General features: G+C 49.9%; 2 protein-coding genes across 3 annotated transcripts in view; both read left to right on the top strand.

Moving 5' to 3' along the window:
- E(bx) (nucleosome-remodeling factor subunit NURF301 E(bx)) overlaps window positions 1-22,527 on the top strand; it is a 52,570-nt gene that overhangs the window by 19,378 nt on the left and 10,665 nt on the right. For both annotated transcript variants that reach the window (XM_089587578.1, XM_089587577.1), the window contains exons 14-23: window positions 409-1,499; window positions 3,813-3,921; window positions 4,602-4,815; window positions 6,748-6,886; window positions 12,291-12,531; window positions 12,992-13,409; window positions 14,484-14,821; window positions 16,181-16,334; window positions 19,454-19,651; window positions 21,100-21,297. In XM_089587578.1, coding sequence (XP_089443704.1) covers window positions 409-1,499; window positions 3,813-3,921; window positions 4,602-4,815; window positions 6,748-6,886; window positions 12,291-12,531; window positions 12,992-13,409; window positions 14,484-14,821; window positions 16,181-16,334; window positions 19,454-19,651; window positions 21,100-21,297 — 3,100 coding nt within the window. The remainder of the gene's footprint in view (window positions 1-408; window positions 1,500-3,812; window positions 3,922-4,601; window positions 4,816-6,747; window positions 6,887-12,290; window positions 12,532-12,991; window positions 13,410-14,483; window positions 14,822-16,180; window positions 16,335-19,453; window positions 19,652-21,099; window positions 21,298-22,527) is intronic.
- LOC149347878 (uncharacterized) lies at window positions 7,532-12,237 on the top strand. The gene has a single exon (XM_089587579.1). The coding sequence runs from the start codon at window positions 9,631-9,633 to the stop codon at window positions 11,560-11,562; it is 1,932 nt and encodes a 643-aa protein (XP_089443705.1). The 5' UTR covers window positions 7,532-9,630; the 3' UTR covers window positions 11,563-12,237.

Below are 22,527 nucleotides of genomic sequence, written 5' to 3'. Positions count from 1 at the left end.
TGTACCCTCATTGATATATTTTTTAAGAAATATAAGGGGGACCATCATCATCATCAACAGCCTGACTGCGCCCACTGCAGGGCAAAGGCCTCTCCCATGTCTCTCCAATTAACCCTGTCCTTTGCCAGTTGCCGCCATCATATCCCCGCAGACCTCTTAACCTCATCCGCCCATCTAACTTTCTGCTGCCATATCTGCGAAAATATGTGACCCAAAACCACTGTTATTTTGAGAAATGTTGATTTACCGTATTTACTCGCATAATAGGCGCGAGTTGACCATGTTGTTGACCATGTGTCACTTTGGCGCATAGAAATATTTTGTGAAAAGAAAAGTGTAAAAATAAAGCACGATGTAACTCTATGCTGTGTATGTGTGCGCTGACCACAGGGCTTGCATGTCCTGCAGGTTAAGCAGACGGTGGTCCAGGAGACCATGACCACCACCACGACCACAGTGTCCCGAACCACTGTCACGACCACCAGCACGACTAGCACTGTGGTGAAGCGCGAGCCAGAAGAGCTGCCCGAGGTTCCCGAGCCGTGCAATGACGTCGAGATGACCACAGTCGCAGCCGAGGAGGTGGTCGAGACAGACGAGTCCGAGCATCTGCCCGTTGAGACTGCCGCGGAGGAGACTGTGCTCTCGGAGCCTGCCGCAGAGGAGGTTGTCGGTGGGGATGAGGCACCCGCGTCGGTCGAAGAGTCCGCTATGTCTGTCGAAGAAGACCAGACGGCATCTGTTGACGAGGAAATGGTCAGTGTTACAGATGAGAAGCCACCTGCTTCCGTTGAAGACAAGACGACTGTTCCTCCGAGAAACGACCTGTGTACAGCTGGTGGAGAAGGGTCGTCAGCGTCGCCAGTGGTGGAGGACAGTGAAAAGTGTGCAGATGCAGAGAAGGAAGAAGTTGTACAGGGTGCGCATGTAAGTGAGAAAGCTGCACCACCTGTGAGTAATAACATTGACAAGAAAAATCTAACTGCGGAAACCTCCAGTGAAGCGTCGTCAGCAGCAGCAGAGTTGCCTTCTGCAACCCAGCAGACCAGTGCAGTTGCAGTGACTGCTGAGGTCAAATCTGAACCCGAAGACCCAACCACCAAAGCCGAGCCTTCCTCAACGACAACCACGGCAACCACGTTGACAAAAGCGGCGGTGGCCGCAACGGTCGTCGCATCCGCCACCAGCGGTTCAACGGTGACGAAGGTGGCGGGGGCCGCCTTGGCGGCTGCAGCGACGGCGTCGAGGACTTCGACAACTACGTCTGTGGGTGACGGCAAGGCCGTGAGCACCATGGTGACGACGACGACGAGCAACAAGGTGTACCTGGGCAAGATCACCAAGGTGACCAAAAAGGTGAAGAAGAACAAGGGCACGCTGCCGCCGTTCTGCCGCTTCCAGACGTTTGCCAGCAAGCAGCGCAGCATCATGGTCCTGCCTCAGCACGAGCTGCGCAAGATGGCGCGGAGGGGCTCCCTTCGGGAAGCCACGGGCTTCAGGTGGGTGCTGCTGTGTACTTTCACTTCTAGGTTGTGCCCCCTTCCTTCTTTTTAGTGTAGAGCTCTTACATGCCCGTTCTCGGGTTGGGCAGCGTGCCTCACCATCAGCGTAACCGAGCGCGTGGAGGAGAAGGGCACCGCAGTAGAGTGAAGGCAGGTTATGCTGCGGCGACCCACAGCACCTGAGAAGCGTGCAGCATCATCCGCTCACTGATGACGTGAATGGCAACGTTTGTAGCGACCGCGTTGCGAGGAGTGTCAGTTTTAGCCGGCACTCGCTCAGAGATGGCGCCAGGCAGCGCGGAGCGAGACTCAACGGCGACAGATCTCTGTGCACGCTGCCCAAGCCAGAACCCAGAGCCGCTTCCATTCAGCACTGCGTGTTCCGTATATGATCGCCTGCAGTTCAGATACCGCAGCAGCTGCGCTCGGAATTCGCATTGCACACTAGCATAATTGTCGACCAATTTTCATTTGTAGCAATGCAGTGGTGATTTGCTGCAGCGAGCCTCTTTTAAATCCCTTCTTCAGTTTTGCTATATTTTTGTACTTTTTCTTCCTGCGGGTGATATCCAGAAGCTGACGGTCGCTTAGGTTTTTGTACAGTTATCAAGTGAGCTCTCCTGCCTCTGTAACTCAAGGGAGTGCATTTTAAAAATGCGCACGGCCGGTTTTGTTTCGTTTGAAAATGCAGGTCTCCAGATTTCCTGCTAAACTATACCGTATTTACTCGCATAATAGGCGCACTTTTTTTCCAGAAAATCCGGCTCAAAGTTCGGGGTGCGCCTATTACGCGGGGTAAAATTTCCGGAAATTTTTCGACTCGCAAAATTGAACCCCGTTTTCGCGAAGAAAATGTTTTAAAAAAAAAAGGTCGTGTAAGGGCCGCATCGAAACTTTCGGAATGCACGCGCCGAGGCCTCCGCGATCGGCTCCGGCTGCGCGCAACGGGCGCTTGGTCGCGGAGGCCACACACGCGCACAGGAGCTTCCAGACGCCGCCCAAGGCCAAGCTCATCATCATCATCATCTTTTTCCTCCGCTGCGAGCTTTCGCTATCTATATCGCCATCAGCATCTCCAGCTCGTTTTTTTTGTTGTTGTTGTTGCTGTCAAGTGCCGGGATTTGCGGTAGCGCGATAGTTATCGTGGTTGATGGCTTTGCCGCGGAGCGTTGATGTTTTACCTCGACGGGCAAGCACCTTAACAGCTACACGGCTGGGAGTTTGCTCTCGAACGCGGCAAGCGTGCGGCAGGTCGGAAAATATGACGTGGCCGAGAAGTGCGGCAGTTGCGACTGCGGCGTCCCTAAATTTTTGTACGCGACTCCAAGCGCCGAGGTTTTCGCAGGCCTAAGTCGGGAACATTTCCGGCTGGAGATGAAGCTTTCCAAACAGACGTTTAAAGTGAGCATCCCTGAAAACTGTGTGCGGCTGTTCTACGCGATGTCGTTGTACGTGCTGTGGGTCCGCAGCAGCTGCGACGGCAGCAGCACTAGTAGGGACTAGTAGTCAGTTCAGCAAAAACTTTGTTAAAATAAAGATTGGGAAGCGGGGGGTGGCGAGGCATTGGCTTGCAATCGTGTAAATACAGTATTGATCACAGTGCCAAGTTCGGGGTGCGCCTATTATGCGCGGAAATAAAAAAAACTGATTTTTCGCGCCCTAACTAGGGGTGCGCCTATTATGCGAGTGCGCCTATTACGCGAGTAAATAAGGTAATTGTCTTGCACTTCAAGCACACGAAGAAAAGTAAGGAAGGTCGTAGCAGAGTAGCAGATGCAAAAAACACGCACCTCCGAAGCACTTGGCATAACCCAGCCCAAAGTTCCTCTAAAAAGGGGTTTTAAAAGGCTGCAAAAAAAAAAATTTAGAAGTCAGCACCCGCACGACACTGAGAGTTGTGGGTAGAAATTTCACTCTTCCATCCAAGTGTGTTGCCACAGGCATGTAATCTAGTTTGTTTTAGCTGCAATCGGCTAACTACTCCAGAGGACTTCGCATTGAACGATTCTTGCTGCTATTACACTCCTACCATTTGGCGAGTCCGTGTGACATGTGTCTAGAAATGTCTCGCTACAGTAAGTTTTGCATAAAATGTCACATAAAATAGTGTCAGTGAATGATGTGTGATGGGTTATGTGCAATCTTGGCCAGAAGTCCTGGGACCACACGGTTTGCTCTTGAGCGCTGTAGTGGAGCCATGTACGTGAGTGTAAACATTATAGTATACGGAATTAACTTGCAGAAGTAATTAATTCCCAAAGTCGTCATGATCACACTCGCAGAATGCAATTTGCACCTCTTGACTTGCAGCTACACGGCCAAGATAAATCCTCAGAGCTGGCCGTATGGAGTCAGCCCACGACCCTGCTTCAAGACTTCCTGGCGGTATCGGAATCAGATGCTCACCACCATCCACCAGGTATGTGCAGGGCTGGGCTTCTGTTGTCGCTTGCTTGCGTGTTGTTGCTGGCTTACTAGTAGCAGATTTCATTGGTCAACCTGGAGCAACTTTTCTTTATCCGCAGTGGTAAATACACGTTCCACTGGTTGATCAGGATTGATCAGGTTTGTGGGGTCCATTGGTCTCATTATCAGACCAACTTAGTCTGCAGCGGAGTGCTCTCTCTCTTGGGGCCTGCATGGAGTACCGTGCGGGCCCAAAAGGTGCCTCTCCAGTGGGTGAACCTCAGACCACCCACTGGAGCAGGCACCTATGAGCCCTCATCTGTTGCAGGCAGAGTGAATATGATTAATTAAGGTGAATAATTAAGAAAAAGTGTAATACAAAGTGGTTGCAATCCATAACCGTTATCAATGACGATGATTAATCGATAGCAGTTAATGACAGATAGCTAATTAATGTGGTAATGAAGGCCAATGCGATGTTAAATAAGAGCAAAGAGGGGCAAAGAGTATCAACGAAAGGCAAAGAGACGCGACGAGTGCTGAGGAGGCGTCAATGCTTCCGCGTTCTCCCAATGCGGGTTGCTGCAGTGATCTCTAGCATTTTTTTCAGTACTAACCATGGCCAAAGTGGTCAGCCTGACAGTGTGGGCCTTCCTCTCACACTGGGACACTCTTCCCTCTTTGTTGTTGCAGGTGGCGCTGCAGTTGCGTGTCCTGTGGGCCAGCCTGCGGTGGGACGACCTGCAGGCCAAGCCCCCACCGGGGGGCACCAACACCCTGACGACGGAGAGCGATGTGCAGACCACCGAGCTGCTCAAGAGGCGGGACATTGGCCCCTTTGGACTGCGCTCTGAGTACCTCGTGCGCCGCATCACAGTGCCCATCGACCTGCCCTCCAAACCCCGTGGTACGATATGCAAGCCGCTTGCTTGTTTGTCCTGCTGGGGAGAGAGATTTGGGAGTGGGGCTGCGTGGGCCCAGGAGGATTTAGTTCTGCTTTCTTGCTGCTAATCTGTGTGCAAGGTCACCAACTAGCCAGAACTTATACTCTAACACTACCAGCTCTATCGTCTTGACCAGTGCACGTGGCAGAACTGGCGTGCTTGAGTAGTGCGTGTAAACGGAGTGATCATGCATTGTGGCCATGATAAAGTGCACTGGTGACATTATTGTGGGCAAATCCGTGAAGTCCAAGAATCAGGCTTTCTACTAGGAGTAATAAACAATGTCTGCGAGTGCTGCTCGGAACTATCCTCCTCAGTCATTCCATGTGGCCCAGCCCTTGTCAACCAAGATGGACCATTTACCTGCACAGGCTACTCTCAGTGGAAATGTACATCAGTGTTCATGCCTTTTTTTGCATGTGCAGCGCTGTGCAGCGAACGGTTGGATCAGCACCAGCCACATACAGTTGTTTGGCTGTATGCTTATACAGTGGAACCTCGATTATACGTCCCCCGGTCATGCGACGACCCGCATTTTACGACGAATTTGTGCCGTCCCGGCAAAACCCCCATAGAGACAATGCATTAAAAACCTCGGTTATACGACGCAAATTTTAGAAGGACCCCGCTTCGTACGACGTTTGGTTTGGCTCGTACCATCCATCAAAAAAGGTCGTCAGCAAACGCAGGCCGGGATGTACCGTATTTTCGCGATTCTAAGCACCCCCCCCCCCCCCCCCTATCTTCGGGAAAAAATTTCTGAAAAAAAAAAACTTTGCATGCGAATCTAAGCATCCCCTTTTTTGCGCGGAAGAGAGCGTTGCCGAGGCCGCCAAGTGCACTTGCTCTCTTTTTCGTCGAGCCTGTGCAGTCGGAGTCCCGAGGAGGCGCGGCCTGCGCGTTGTTGTTGTGACAGAGAAGGATGAAAAGGAAATTGCACGGGCCTGCCTAGCCACCACCGCTGCCAAGTGCAGATAGAGGACAGTTAAAAGATCAGAGGAAAGATAAAGAGAAAAGATAAGACCCGCGTCAAGTCGTGGCAGCAACAAATGCGTCGGCCGGAGCGGACGCTGATGAAAAAGCAGATAAGCGGGCGAGCGCGAAGCGAGGACAGCGGCGTCCACGGCGCTTTTTGTGTTGTTGCGTTCCCACACTACAAGACAGATGGCGGCACAGAACTGTCTGCAGCTATTTTTCTTTTGAATGTTTCCTAAATTTTTTCTCGCGCCCGTTTCATCGAGATTTCGCCGCGAAAAGAGGAGCCCGAGGGGGGGAAGGGGGGGGGGGGAAGGGGGGGGGGGAAGGGGGGGGGGGGAAGGGGGGTCAGTTTAGATTTTTCGAATCTAAGCACCCCCTCTCACTTTGGGCATCGCGATCGTGAAAAAAAAGGGGGTGCTTAGAATCGAGTGAATACAGGCACACTTTAGCCAGTCGATAACCGGTGCGCCTTAATCTTTCCACCCATCAAGAAAACCGGGCGAGCCGCTGCCCCGCTGCTCACGGCAGCCTCAACAGCCATTTTATCTTGTTTGTTGAAGACTAGCCCTCTGCCGGCAAAAATGTGCTGCATTTGTGCTCCGAAAAAAAAAAAAAAAAAGATGACGATGAAGTTCAGACGTTAAAAGATATCACGCTTGATTTTCGATTATACGACACCCGGATTATACGACGGTTTCGCGCGGTCCCCTGAACGTCGTATAATCGAGGTTCCACTGTAAAAGGTTCAAGAGAACCTAGTGCTAGGTGTTCAGCTTGCGGGTCCAACTTTTCAGACACTTGTCGTTTAAATTTGTGGCGTTCGATTATTTTCACGGTCTTACTGTTCTCACTTGCCACTCACAGGATGTGATGGAATGGGTGACATGGAACGAAGTTGTCATTTCAATGTCGTGCAGAGAAAGTGACCCCCCAGAGGACAGGTCTGAGAGAGCGCCGACGACCCGAGTCGCCCCAGCACAAGGGACCCACGGTCACCGAGGTGTGGGTGGCCGAGGAAGACCTGGAACTGTGGGAGATTCGGCAGTTCGGAGAAAAGTGAGTTGCACACATTCCCAGATGGCTCTTGCCATCAACAGTGATCTTCTTTCAGAGGAATGGATTTTGTTCTTTGCTTTCTCGCTCTTAAGTTCACTCCGGTCGTGGTGTGTTATACTAGTTGCGTTGAGCAAGTAACTTAAACTTCGATCGAATTAAGAAGGATAAAAAACGTGGACTGGCCGTGATGGCTCCCAATTCGAAGACGCTTGATTCGAAGTTTCTAAGAATGCTCAGAGCGTGTAGATCGAGTTCCCGTAGTTAAAAGACGAGCTTAGAATCCTCTTTAGTGCACCTTTAACTCTTTCCCTACCATGGGGACAATGACCATTTTCTGAAGGTTTCAGTACATTTCTTTTCTGTAAAAACTATTGCATTCAATATTGAATGCAATACCCAAAAACGAAGCTGAATAGAGGTGCTTTCTATTAATATATGTTTAAACAACAAATTGCATGTTGCAACAAAAAATTTTATTTGCTAAAAACGAGATTTTAGAAAAAAATTCAACAAAACTTGCAAAAACATGCTTGTATTTAAAAAGAAAAAATGTTAAAAATTTTCTAAAATATGCAAAATGTTTATTACACTATTGGCCACTCCCTGCAAAAAAAAATTATTTCTATCTTGAATAGTATTGTTGCTACAAAACAATAACCGGAAACCCTATAGTTGTCCATCAGAGCGCGGCCGCCTGTGTTTCAAGCTGGTTTCCATCATCAACCATGTGAAAACTAAATCATCTTCAGCACCTTGCAACATTTTCAGGCTCATTGTTGCACAGGACGTCGATTAAATCACTCGCAGACGAAACGGAGTCCTGAGATTTGCTATGTCCTAGAGCGTGTGCCGCGCATGCGGAGGCTTCCAAGTGACTTTGATGGTACCGCATCTTCGGAGTGCGTTCAAAAAATGCCGTTTTGTACGGGCAAAAAAAACTATATCGGAAACAAAACTTCCGTTCACCGGCTACAAGCCAGATGCGCATCGTGCCTGTAAGCAACGCGGAAGGCTCCGAAGTCGAGCAGCAAAGGCGTCATCTGCGGGCAACATGGCGGGCAATGAGCGCAGGTCCACGTCTTCATTTCTTCGCAGCACGTTAGAAAGTGCCCCCTCGCGGGACAAAAGAAACTACATCGGAAACAAAACTTTGTTTCCTGGCCTACAAACTACATCGGCAGTGTGGTCATTAGCAACGCAGAAGGTTCTGAAATTGTGGCATGAAATCATCGTTAGCGGGCTAACGATGCTCAATGGGCGCGGTAGCCAGATGGCCAGATTCAATACAGAGCCTTTCAGTACGTTGTCTCTGAATGCCCATGTTTCGCTTCGGGGCAGTAAAGCATGCCATATTGATACGAGGTGGAAAGCCAAAGAACAGGATGACATGATGACAGGTTAAAGGGACACTGAGGAGAAATTGAAGTTGGCTTGTATCGACAGACTACTAGCTCCTGATTACAAAAACGCCACTCATACTGACAACAAAGCTCTTGTAACGTAGAAAAGAGCAAGAACCAAAATACAGGTATCGCCGCCACAGGCCAAACTCGCAAGTACAAGCGTGATGACGCCATAGGACAAAGCAGTGTTGCTAGAACCAATGGTTCTAGCAACTCTAGGACGCGAGAAGCCACAAATCCCTGAGGCGCAGCCAATGCATGCGCAAATGTCCTTGACGTCGCCAGATGGCGCCACGTGCCCGGCAGCTACGCGCGCTCCTGAAGCATCGGGACCAATCAGCGCCTGTTTTCCGGCGGTAGGCTGGCTCCCGGTATTCCGCTAGCGGTAACAAGGTACACGGTATGCTAAAGGTGTCTATTTGCAAGAACTTCATTGACGACTTCGAGAACGAGATCCATCGTAACGCTGGCAAAACGCCAGTGCAAACGTAATCGAAGCGACTGTAGCGACGGCCGCAATAGCCGATAGATGCCTTCAACTTGCGGCCGGCGGTAGCTTTCTTTTCGCCTGCTGCTAGGCCGCACTGCTGGCCGCCAGAAATCACGGAGTCTGCGGTACGTCATGCGCACGTCATGTTTCGCGTCACTTAGTCCTGTGTCGTCATAGGAGAATCCCAAGTTTGAATCAGAGCGGCGGGAAAAACTTTTTCAACTTCGAATCCAAATTTCTTAGAAATAAAGGCATCTTTCGCTGCCGGCCAAGTGGCAACAAGGCCATGACATGCCGTACTATCGGATTTTACTATAAAAAAAATATTAACAGTGCTCTCCTCAGTGTCCCTTTAAGGGGGGACACGGGTCTTTCGGGCCGAAAAATGCCGAAAAAATCGGTTTTCTGAAAATGTTATTTTCGAAATCAGCAGCTATCTATCTACCTATCTGTTAAATTTCTCACCTCTAAGTCCAGTATTTTGGTCATAATACCAATTTATATAATCCGTGTCGCCATAATCTGAGCTGAAATCTGCGCCGAAACGGCAGTTTTCCGCGATGCGTAGCGTCCGTTCCATGCGCGGCACCGTAGACATCTTGGTTGCATTTGAAAGAGCCGCCTTTTGCCTTCAATTTCCCGCCAGTGCTGCTTCTTTTCGCCCGTTGGTTGGCGAGAAAATACCAAAAAAAAAAAGGTGGCACTCGAAATCCTATTGGCTGTCGCGGCGCACGTGACACCTGGTCGTTATCCGATTGGCGGAGCTGGCTGGCAGCGTCTGCTCGGCGCGCCCGAGCCGCGGGGAGACGCGTCTTTTGTGCCTGACCGTGCAGTACACGAAACGCGCTACGATGCCTGGTTCCGCTCGCAAGGTGCATTCAAAGCAAAAATTTGGTGCCAAGAAAAGGAAGAAGTCGCTCATCGATAACTTCAAGAGGCGCCATGCTCCAACTGTGCGCGCCGACAGTGACGAGACTCCTGCGCCGAGCGATCGAGTCGGCGAGGCTGCGCAGCTAGGCCTAAGTCGCTCCGAAGCACGGGAAGCCGCTAGCGGCAGCGCCCGCATCCGCCGCGATACAGTGATGCTCGAGCCGTCAGATTTGCTTGAAAGGAATATGAAAACTAAAAAAAAACTCCAGGAACTCGCCTCAACTCCAGCGACGAAGAGGAAGTCTGCTTGTTTCCGCGACGACAGCTCGGCGGACTGTCCGCGCGACGAGGCAAGCTTCACGATCGTTTGCCTCGAATCGCTCAACAGTGCGATGCAACAAGTGAAGTGTAAAACGTGCGGCGGCGACGACGTTAGCTTCGCAAAAGGTGAGCGGGAATACGGCCTCGCCGTTAAACTTCTTCTTCAGTGCGCAAACTGCGGGGACACATCGTCTACATGGAGTTCGCCGCGGGTATGTGGCAGTCAGAAAGCCAATCCTTTCGTCGTGAATGTGCTCGCTGCGCGTGCAATGCAGAGCACTGGGAACCAGCAGACAGCTCTGAATGACATTTTCTCGTCACTCAACATATCCCATCGCGGTCTTCACACTAAAACGTGGCAAGGCTACGTGAAGAAAAAGTTGACGCCTGCAGCAGCCCGTGCGGCCAAAGAAGTGACAGAAGAGAGTGCGCGGTCAGTTCGACAACTTTATAATGAACTCGACTTTGGAAACGCCGGCAATATCGCAGTGTCATACGACGGTACTTGGATGACACGCGGCCACACATCCCACATAGGTGTGGGCACCGTCATCGAACTTTTTACAGGACTCGTGCTTGATTACGTTGTGTTGTGCAACTTCTGTGCCGGCTGCGAGCGAGGTCCGAAAGAAGATGACCCATCTTACCAGTCCTGGAGGGCTGGGCACCTATGCCAAAAAAACACCGAAAAAAAGGCTGGAGAGATGGAGGTTGAGGCAGCTGTTATACTTTTTGAAAGGTCTTTGGAGAAGTATGGGCTTCGCTATACGACAATGCTTTCAGATGGTGACAGTCGGGCCTTTCTAGCAGTGCAAGAGGCTGATGTGTATGGATACATCAAAGTGCAGAAGGAAGACTGTATCAACCACGTACAGAAACGTATGGGAACAGCCCTGCGTACTTTGTTGTCTAAGCACAAAGGTACCGAGAACCTTGGAGGCAAGGGGAAATTGACAGGCAACCTGATCACAAAACTAAGTTCCTATTATGCCTGGGCTTTGAAATCTCATAATGGAGATGTGGAAGCAACTCAGAAGGCTGTGATGGCCACCTACCATCACATTACCTCTACTGATGAGGTACCAAACCACAGCCTCTGCCCATTGGGACTGGACTCTTGGTGCCGACACAATGCGGCAGCAGCCCGAGGGGAACCTGCTCCAAAGCACCGCTACAATATCCCACCTCATGTTTCTAAAGCTCTGCTCCCTGTTTATGAGCGGCTGTCGGAAAGGAAGCTGTTGGAGCGGTGCCATAGGGGTAAAACCCAAAACAGTAACGAGAGCCTTCATTCCCTAATATGGGCCTTGGCACCCAAGGAGCGCCACGCATCAAAGTTTACTGTTGAAGCTGCCGTGGCAGAGGCAGTGATGCGGTTTAATGCAGGCAGCGAAAAAACGTCTGCAGCGATATTAAAGGAGCTAGGCCTCAATACGAACGCAAGGGGCACAAAAAGAATGGCCGAGAAGGACCAGCGCCGAGAGCAAAAATGTGCTCGAAAACATTCCATTGCTGAGAATGTTCAAGGAGTCCTCAGGAAGCGGCACCTGGACAGTAGGAAGCAGAAGGACTACATCCCTGGAGGCTACTAGCCATTTCCTGTTGTAAAAATCTCACTGCACCTGCCAATATTTATTAAACTGTCTCTTGCTTGTTTTTTGCACTTTTCTCAAAATGCATATTGTCGACTACTAGCAGTCTTGCGGCCTTTATCTCAGCAACCAGGTCACATAGAACTGAAATTTTTTTTGCAATGGAAAGCCTAATGTATGCTGTGTGAAATGTTGGGAGCAGATTTCTTCATTTTAACCTTAAAAATTAATTGTTTTGATTAATTTACTGTTAAGTGGTACACACATTTTGTATGATGAAGTTCAGAAGGCTGTAAAAAGATTAATAATTGACATATCAAAAAACTGCTCTCAACATTTCACAATTCACTCTTCTGGCTATCTAACCATGCCTTGCAATCAATTTTTGATGAAGCCATTATTTTGTCATTTGGGCCTCAAACAATGGACATTAATTGTTAATTATCTGGAAATCTAATTGGCCTAAAGTAAAAAGAAATGCATATTTGAAATCAGCATAAAAAATTAAGCAAGTCTGTGCATTCTCATTAAAATCTGTCAAAAAACAAAGAAAATAGCTTTAAGACCAGTGTCCCCCCTTAAATACGATTTAACGGCTGCAGGCCGGGTGCGAGTGCAGAGTCTGGCACCACTGCCCGCTTCTTTGTCTTCTTGGTAACAGTATAAACTTCATGTTATGCCCTTTGGCCTGGGGTGTTGGTGAGTGTCGTCTGGTGATGGTGGTGCAGGATTGAGAAGCAGCAGCTGGCGGTGCGTGAGAAGCTGGCCCAGGTGCAGGCGCAGCAGAGTGCGGACAAGATCCGGGCCCAGATGGAGGCCCAGCTGAAGCAGCAGCGGCTGGCCATGCAGCAGAAGAGGCTGCAGGAAGGGGGAGGGGGGGGCACCACCAAGGCCAGCGTGCCCGGAACCAAGACCATCACCGTCACAGTGTCCACACCACAGGCTGCCGCCAACCAGACGCTCACCAAGGTGGGGGGGGCAGAGCATGTTGTGTTTGCACTTTTGTTTTGATATTTGCCTTTCAGTATCTGTCTGCATGCTTAACTTGGGGTTTGTAACGTTCTTAGCAGTTTTATGGGACATTTGATAATTCGACCTTTCAGATAATTCTTGTTTTTTCTAGTGCCCCATAGCTTCTACTGTTCGCCGACGTGCGAATAAAATTCAGTGTAGGCTAGATACCAGAGTGGTACTTTTGCATCTCATTATTGCGCTATTGAAAGGGCACCTGTCATTCAGTTTGGATGGTCTAGCATCGTCATCTCATTCTGGCCAGACGTGTATACCCTGTAACTGCGATTATCTCTTATTGGGGAGGGTGCAGAAAAGAAATCACAGTATATAGAAATGTCAGTCACTTGACTGAACACAGGAAAATGTTGCAAAGGTCCTTTATTGTGATCCCGGGGCCTTCTTACTCCCACCCCAGGTGGCCCTGGTGTCGGCTGGGAGCCCGATCAAGGGCACCACGCTCACCAGCCTGGTGGCGGCCACACCCGGCAACCCCGGTGCGGGCCGGGCGGTGCGCCGCATCTTCACCACGCGTCCCGCGGGTGCTGCCAACAGCGCGGACGGCAAACTCCCCATCAGCGCCAACACGCCGACGCTGATGCCCAAGACCACAGCCGGCGGGCCCCAGCAGATCGTGGTGCGGGCCCCCGTGGGCGCGGGCCAGACCCGGCCGGCGGTGATCGCGGTGAGGGGAGTGGTGCCAGGGGCTGCCGGTGGCGCCAACGCGGTGATACGCCCCCTGGGGAATCCAACGGGTGCGGCCGCGCCCGTGCGGGCCCAGATTCAGATCATCCAGGGCCCCAATGGACAGCTTCAAGTGCGAGGACTCATGCCAGGTGAGCCTCACCTCGTCGTCTGAGTGAATGGAGACGTTTCGTAGGTCCTCATTACTTCAAAGTCCGCCAGACCACAGGTAATACTGCGTGTTGCGGAAATAAAGGCGCGCAATAGAATGCTTCTCTCAGCTAAACGGGTGGTTTGTTTGAGCTAAAATTTAGCACAGAAATGGCATTTGGTCGGCAGAATTGTTTCATGCTACACTTGTTTGGGTTACTTGCCTGAATCAATCAAAAAAAGTCGCATATTCACATTGTTGGAAGCGACGACAAAGGTAATCACGCGTTCTGTCAGCAGTCGCACCGGTGGTGCCATCTCATTCGTCAGTCGTGGGGATTCGGCAGATGGGGGGGATGTTTGCAGGATGTTTGAACGCTCTCCTTCACCAAAGAATTGAAATTTAGTAGAGTTTTGGCCAAACTACGTTCATTTTGATCACCGATAAAGGAGCTGAAAAAGCATCCTAAATTCTTTCAAAACAACCCGACCCCCCCGCCCTTGCCGAATCTTCACGGTGGCGCCACCAGCGCGATCGCGGACAGAATGGCGTGATTACCTTCGCCGTCACCACAGATGCAAGTAACCCAAACAAATGTAGCATGAAACAATTCTGCCGACCAAATGCCATTTCTGTGCTATATTTGAGCTGAAACAATGCGCCTGTTTAGCTTGGAGAAGCATTCTACGGCATGCGTTTATTTGTGCAACACGCGGTATAGCGATGAAGAGAATCTTTTAGTCAGCTGATAAACAGTGTGTAGAAAATGACGCATTGCGTGAAAACAATACATTTGTTTGTAACATGATTGTCTGAAGTTGTCATCAATACAGGACTTCCAAGTTTTGCAGTTTACAGCAGCTGGGGTCAGGTTTTCTTTTAGGCCAACTATGTGTAGTACTTGAGAGCTATCATTGCTGCCTTCCACAGTGCTGTGGTTGGCGTTCTAAAGCAACATGGACCTTGGTGTTGTGTCATCAGAGTAGAAATGGCTCAAGTTTGAGCCACGGTGTAGGCAGGTACGTTTGCCTTTCTTGCCCTCTTGACCGTGCTGCAACCTCAACCTTGCTCATAGGTCAGCAACTCATCCGGTTGCCAGACGGTCGCCTGCAGCTGCTGACGTTGCCCGTGCAAGCAGCGCCGGCAGTCACCACGGCGGCGGCCGGCACAGTGGCGAATACGACGCAACCGCAGACCATCCAGATCACCACGATTCGTCCGGCCATCTCCATCGCTCCGGCCACGGGCGTGGCAACAGCAGTGGCTACAGCTCCGGCTGCTGCCACGGCCGTGGCAGCCACCGCTGCAGCAGCGACACCTGCGGTGGTTGCAGCGCCAGCGGCCCAGGCGGCCGTTTCTGTGGCACCAGCCGGCACAGTTCAGATTGTTTCACAGCCGTCGCAACAGATCAAGGTTAGATGCCGAGGAGGTTGGCTGAGAGTTGGGAAGCAGCTTCATGTGCAGAAGCTACGGCAGATCAGGATGCATGCCGGCTTATTGTATTTTGGTACCTTACTCAGTGCTGCCTTGTTCCTTATGGGTGCAGTGTTGTGAGTGTGCGCGCGAGTCTTCTGACCGTTAATTGTGCCCACACAAGTGCTGGCGTTCTTTTGTACAGTAAAACCTCGTTAATTCGGAGTCATTGGGCTGTAAAAATATTTGAAAAAGTTGGACCCAGGCAAAATATTTTGTGTAGGGAACGCGGTGCCTTTCCTGGACGAACTTCACGATTATGCGAAGTAATCAGAGATGTCTAGCCACAGCACAACACCGAAAGAATCGGTGCAGGCCAGTGAAAGCAAGTGACATTAGAGAGTTTTAGCATAGCACGGCCACCACTGCTTTTGCAGAGATGGTACTAATGCGGTAGGTGTGCCCGCAGCTGGCAGTCATCTGGCGCCCTCAGGGCAGTCTGTGTATACACAATGACGGTACTGTAATTAGTAGTGGTGTGGGCTATGTTAAATGTAGAGAGATGTAGCACAGGTGGATACACTGCTGTAATCTGCTTCTGCGGTGACCCATCTGCACCTGCGCGGCTGGTGCCTTGAGGAACTTGTCCATGAATTGAGCTATACTAAATATCTCTGATATATTCAAACCGGTATCCTCTGCTGCATTGCTATGAAGCGCATCCTCTCATCATCAGGCGCACTTCTCTACAGCCCGCGTGCAGTATCGTTGGCCAGTTTTTGTGCTGGGAGTGCGGGGAGCCGGGATGCTTCACCTATCAAGCACCGGCATTGTTCTGTGGTGTCGGCTTGTAGGTCCGATGGGGCAGGGTTTCACCAGGTTCACAGCAAAATCAGGATCAGGCATTCCCGCATAGCACCCCAGATCTTCGAATTAACTGGGCTGGGGCAGCGAGCTGCTTCAAATTATCCGCTGAAATTTACTTAGAAATTATGGGTCTGCAGAAATTTTTTGAATTAGCTTGGATTTTGAATTAACCGAATTCAAATTATTGAGCTTTTCCTGCGTTTCTACTTTTAGGGGTATTTAAATTATGGTGGATTCTGGTCAACCAGGCCAAATACACATGGTCATCAACCAGTTTTGTTTCGTGCCTCTTCATTCTATCTAATTTGTGCAGTGTTTGTTTGTGTTAGCTTCAGTGAAAGTGTGCAGCTTCACTCCATTATTATCCCTCATAAGGTCAGTGCCGTAACCCACACCGTAGCATTTGCAGTGTAGGCACCAAGCTGTGTAGCTCTGCAAAGCAGCCCTCAATTGTTTTGTTCCGCGCTGAAAGTTGGCTCCCTTGCACCGCAGGTGCAGCCCACTGTGGTGCTGTCGACTGCGCTGCCCGTCAGCTCAGCTGCGGTGGTCACCACAACCCAGGCAGCATTGGCGCCCAAGCTCATTCAGATCAGGCCCCAGCTGACCACTGCTGTGCCCCAGCAGTTGCTGCAGACGCAGGTCAAAGGTCAGTGCCTGCCTTCAACCCACTTTTGCTCTCGTACAGAGGCAGGCTGCTTTAGAACTCCACTGCCGGCTAAGTTGCACGTATGCAAAGGTCATCTGGTGGAGTACAGTCGGCTCTCAGTAATTCAAACTTTAAGGGTACCGAGAATTTGTTTGAATAAACAGCAGCCTTTTTAACCCTCTGAGGGTTGAATTTTTTTTTTTTTTTTAAACTTTCCCAGAGATGGTCAAATGCTTTAGTGGAGATTTTGAATGCACAAAATGTACGAAATCAGAGTCGCAAGAGTCATCGCTGTCGGTGTCAAGAGAAGCGGCTGTGCGTTCGGCCGTATCACCGCTTTGCTGTGCATCTGAAGAACTCGAAGGAAACTCAGTAAACAAGAAGAGCGGGAATACCACGTGAGCGTGGGTGATAAACAAGCCAAGAGCGGCGCCAATTAAGATGGCTCCAACTTCCACGGCCCCTGCGATAAAGGTAAAAATCAAGTTTCACGCGCCTCCATTGTGATCACACTGCAAAACCGAAACCACGAAAGGGCATTGCCACAGACTGCGCGGCAGGCTGCAGCTAGATATCAGTTTTGTTTATCTCCGCGAGAAGGTAGCACAACCAAATTCTAAACGCTTTTTGTAAGTCCTAGGAGGTGGCAGCACCGAGCATCCACCATCATTATGGCGCAAAATTTCAAACCGAGGGTTGAAACCGTTCCCGTACGGCAACGTCCCTTGCGGGACTGAAAACTGCCACCGTACATATATGGCAAAAACCCTGAAAGGGTTAATAACGATGTTGAAAGACCAAGGCGCCTGTTCAAATAAACCAGATGTTTGATTTGAGCGAGTTCGAACTAATGAGCATTCACTATAATTGCATGTCTCCAAAGTTTGCATCAGCCTCGAGCCAAGACATTTACAGTTTTGCCTTTCTGGGAGTAAATGCCATTTGGTTAACTTCTGTGTAGGCATTGATCTCATTTATAGGTGCTGCATTGTATACTGATGAATCTCAGTAATGAACTCAAGTGGGTGTTGAAAAGTGCATTAGTATTTCAATCACCGTTATTTTGTATCTGTAGCAAATTACATTGCTACATTATAAGCCCTCCATCATATTTGTAGCTTCCTGACTCTCTCCCATAATGGCACCTAGCTATAGTGTAATAAGCACAACTCAAGCTTTCTCTTGTTTGTTTAACTCACTGTCATCTTTGTGCACACGTTTCCAGTCACATAGAATACAGTAGCTCATAGTACTTGTATTCGAAAAAGCACCGTAGGTGATGTGTGCCTTATGATTCCAAATCCTCCTGGAAAAAAAAATTAGCCAATCATTATTACGCTTCTCGGTAATGCAATTTTTGAGCGCAGCTACTGCAGTATTCGAAGCGTACGCGACCGCATAGCGAACATGCAGTTGGGAACAGAGGCAGCTCTGGGTTTCGACTTGGGCAGCACGCACATCATTCTAGCGCCGATGAGCCATGCCTTGGGCGAACGACCAGCATGCTAGTGTTCTCTACTCTTCACGCTGCCCGCTGCTCTTTCCTTCTCCACTTTCCTCTTCACACTCCCTTCACTATCGCCACAGTCTGAGAGAGCCTGTGGCACTCGGCGCAGGCTCCATAGTTGCCGACCACCTCAAAGTGGTGCCACCTCTGGGGAGCGATGCATACTTTATCGGTGTAGTGATCAGCCAGCAGATGGCGCTTCACACTACCACCGTTCCCTCTCTCTCTACTATCCTTGTCTTTCCTCCTCTGCGCTCAGTTACGCCGAGGCCGACTATGATGCTCAACACAGGAACAGGTGCCTGTGCGCTAAATCAAAGTGCCTGAAGGCTCGAGTAATTTGTAGTTGTTTGAGAACTACCGTATTTACTCGCATAATAGGCGCACTTTTTTTCCAGAAAATCCGGCTCAAAGTTCGGGGTGCGCCTATTACGCGGGGTAAAATTTCCGGAAATTTTTTGACTCTCAAAATTGAACACACCGCGTAAACGCACTCGTGTACGGGCCGCACCCCGTTTTCCCGAAGAAAATATTTTTAAAAAAAAAGATCCGTGTAAGGGTCGCACCTAAACTTTCCACGACCCACGCGGGAATAGCCTTTGGAATGCACGCGCCGAGGCCTCTGCGATCTGCTCCGGCTGCGCGCAACGGGCGCTTGATCGTGGAGGCCACACACGCGCACAGGAGCTTCCAGACGCCACCCACAGAGGGCGCCCGAGGTAGAGCTTATCATCATCATCAACGTTTTCCTTCGCCGCGAGCTTTCGCTATCTATATCGCCATCAGCATCTCCAGCTCGTTTTTTTTTTGTTTAGTTTTTTTTGTTGCTGTCAAGTGCCGGGTTCTGCAGTAGCGCGATAGTTCATCGTGGTTTATGGCTTTGCCGCAGCTTATCATCATCATCAACGTTTTCCTTCGCGGTGAGCTTTCGCTATCCATATCGCCATCAGCATCTCCAGCTATTTTTTTTTTTTTTTTGTTGCTGTCAAGTGCCGGGATCTGTGGTAGCGCGATAGTTCATCGTGGTTTATGGCTTTGCCGCGGAGCGTTGCTGTTTTAGCTCGACGGCCAAGCACCTTAACAGCTACACGGCTGGGAGTTTGCTCTCGAACACAGCTAGCGCGTGCGACAGGTCGGAAAATACTACGTGACCGAGAAGTGCGGCAGTTGCGACTGAGGCGTCCCTAAATTTTCGTACGCACTCCAAGCGCAGAGGTTTTTGCGGGCCTAAGTCGGGAACGTTTCCGGCTGGAGATGAAGCTTTCCAAACAGACGTTTAAAGTGAGCATCCCTGAAAACTGTGTGCGGCTGTTCTACGCGATGTCGTTGTACATGCTGTGGGTCCGCAGCAGCACTAGTGAGGACTAGTAGTCAGTTCAGCGAAAACTTTGTTAAAATAAAGATTGGGGAGCGGGGGGTGGCGAGGTGTCGGCTTGCAATCGTGTAAATACAGTATTGATCACAGTGCCAAGTTCGGGGTGCGCCTTTTATGCGCGGAAATAAAAAAAATCTGATTTTTCGCGCCCAAACTAGGGGTGCGCCTATTATGCGAGTAAATACGGTACTCATGGCAGGCACAGAAGGGTGATGGTGCTTCCTCTGGCGATTGCAGTGTTGCCAGCGGGGCGGCCCCTGGTGCAAGCGACAACGGGCACTGCCGCGGCTGGCACAACTGGTGTGCGGCTCCAGGCAGCGACAGTGAGCATCCCGGGACTGGCCACCGTGGTGGCTAGCCCGGCCTCGACTGCGGGTGCTACAACACCCGTGGTGGCCGCAAAGGCCGTGCTAGCACCCGCCACCGCTGTGAAAGGTAGCCAGCACTCCTCTTTCCTGCACTGCTGGCGTCACTGAATTGCACCTGCCATTGTACCCGTGTATCGGCGGTTGAAATTCAGACTTTGATCAACAGCATCAGAAACAAGCACGGGTGGAAGTGGACACGCACCAATGCGTCCTTCTCTATCTGTCTTCGTTTCTTGCGTTGTTCTTTTATCAAGTTCCTGAACCAACTAGACCAAGCTCACACCTAAATTTTGGTTTTAATCCATTTCAGAATTTACGAATGATGATGTAGAGGGCTTGTTCCCCAATGTCAAGTGGTTGTTGCTTCTTCACACGGCATTTTGCTTTGTGATTATCTCGAGAGAATTTTTCTTCACTTGATCTTTGTTAGCAAGATATTTGAATTCGAGTGTGCTAATGTGAGAAACTACTTTATTGCAACACTGCTTGTGCGTCTGCTATTCTATGAAGTGTATTTTCATCTTTAGCCAGGGCTAGAATTTGGTGGATGCAGCGGTTGAGCACCTCGTTAAAAAAGGGAGGTAATTGTACCAGAATGGGAGAAACCTGTATTCTGACTGAAGTGATTGAACTGCACGAATGCCTTCACCTCACTGCTGGAGCTGTCAGCGGTAGAAGTTGACGGCGTTTGCAATCCTTAAGGGGGGACCCTGGTCTTGAAAAGAAAATTTTATTAATATAGTTATAGTTATGAAATTTTCAGGCCACATGTATTTTTGTGCGCTGATTTTAGATATGCCATTTAATTTCGTGTAAAACAATTCCTTGAGCACTTGTGCCATTTTTATGCAAGTACTTTGCGGAAAGTTTTGAAGAAAATTTGCTGCAGGAAACTTGACACCAAGGAATGCAATAAGGGTAAAATTATCATCCTGGCTATCATAGAACCTGAGTTATAGGGTTTTGAAGTTGTCGCTTCAGGAATGAGAAAAGTGTGTATTCCTGTTTCTGAATCGGCAGCTTCAGTACCCTATAACTCAAGTTCTATGATAGCCAGGATGATAATTTTACCCTCATTGCATTCCTTGGTGTCAAGAGAACCCAATGGCATGCATTTCAGCGAGTTTCCTGCAGCAAATTTTCTGCAAAACTTCCCGCAAAATACTTGCGTAAAAATTGCACAAGTGTCCAAGGAATTGTTTTACTCGAAATTAAATGACATGCTATCTAGAATCAGCGCATAAAAATACATGTGGCCTGAAAATTTCTTAACTGTGACTTCATTAATAAAAATTGTTTTTTCAAGACCAGGGTCCCCCCTTAACAACTTGGGGCCCTTTGACGTTTACGTGCATGTCTTGTTCCTAATTCACAGACTGATTGGATCTAACAGGTTGCAGCTTTGTCGTTTGTGTTTGTCGGCTGTCCTCGAAGTCTTGTTTGCCATGCTCATTGTGCCGGCAATATCATTTACAATTGCAAGGTGTTTACGTCGCCTCTCTTTGCTTGTCTCAGCCATAGCCCCTGCTGCTGTTGCTGTTGTTGCGAGTAGCGCGGAGACGCCGACGACACCCACCACCGTGTCGGCGGCTCCGACCAAGCAGGCTGAGCCCACCACTCCGGTCAAGTCCGAACCACCTGCGGCGTCACCCGTGTCCTCGCCACCAAATTCGCCGCAGCAGTTTGTTCTTACCCCAGCGATCACACAGCAGAGTGAGTGGATGCTGTTTGCGGCAATTGAGGTGCAGTCAAAATACAGTAGAACCCCGTTCATACGTTTTTCACCGGACCGGGGAAAAAAAACGTAACAGCCGGGAAAACGCAACAGTGAGGAAAGCACCGAAAATTAATGAAAACAGTGCAGCTTTGACTTGAAACAATATATTTCCGCAAATTGGACTTTAAAAAATCGAGAACGGTGAATTGCAGTTTCTTTCGCTCGCTGGAAAGAACAACGCGTTTCTCAATAGCAAAGGCCACATTGCTGTCAGCGTCGCTTTGCGGTGCGGCCACACCGCACGCAGCAGTGCTGTGCAGTTCACGCGCTCACTGCAGTCCACGCTGAAGCGACGTTATGCACAGCGTCAAGCACTGAAATGTTCGTAGGCTGCTCGCCGCGCTGCTCCGCATAGGCCGCCCTGACTGCCTGTCCACTGCGTTTAGTACGTCCAGCTTTTCCTCAAGGGGAAGCGCCTTCCGCTTACGCGACGCTATCACGCCATCAAAGCACGATAAAGATGTTGCCACTGAGAGAAGGATGAAAAGGAAATTGCACGGGCCTGCCTACTGGCTCCAGCCCAGCCACCACCGCTGTCACTTGCAGGTAGAGGAGAGGCGAAAGATAAGAGGAAAGAGAAAATGAAAATGAAAAGAAAAGACGCGCGTGGCAGCTGAGAAAAACAGATAAGCGACCGCAGCCGCGCGCCTCCTCGTCACCACCTCCCAAGATAAAGATCGCGGCATTCGGTGTTCGCGAGGCAGATAGCCATCTAGTGGCGGCCTCTCCAACTCGCGTGCGGCTTCTTGCAGCCAGTTCCGTAGCCAAGCCTGGCCGAGACTCGTCAAAAATCAAAATGCCGGTTAACGCGCATTGCCCGGGCGGGTTCGGGGAGCCCGGTTGCTATCATGCGGGATCGTTTCCTCGGCTACGACGTAACAGCGGGGTTCCCAATACATTGGATCCTATGGAAGCTATGCCGGGACCCGAAGAAAACGACGTAACAGCCGGGAAAACGCAGCAGTGAGGAACGTAACAGCGGGGTTCTACTGTATTAGCATTGCCCTCTTAGTCGAATGTTGACATTTGTTTTTGAATTTGAAGGGGAGAAGTTGCTTGTGGAGCCTTTATTGCATATCGGTTTCTGAATTTGCGTATTGCAGGGAACCAAGTTCTGTTGAAAATTTTGTTTTTAGATAGCTCCTTTTCTTCTTTTTTGCTACTTT

Source organism: Amblyomma mixtum, chromosome 4 (assembly GCF_055824585.1).
Source record: "Amblyomma mixtum isolate Tamu chromosome 4, ASM5582458v1, whole genome shotgun sequence".
Lineage (NCBI taxonomy): Eukaryota > Metazoa > Arthropoda > Arachnida > Ixodida > Ixodidae > Amblyomma > Amblyomma mixtum.
This window is presented reverse-complemented; position numbering and strand designations above follow the sequence as displayed.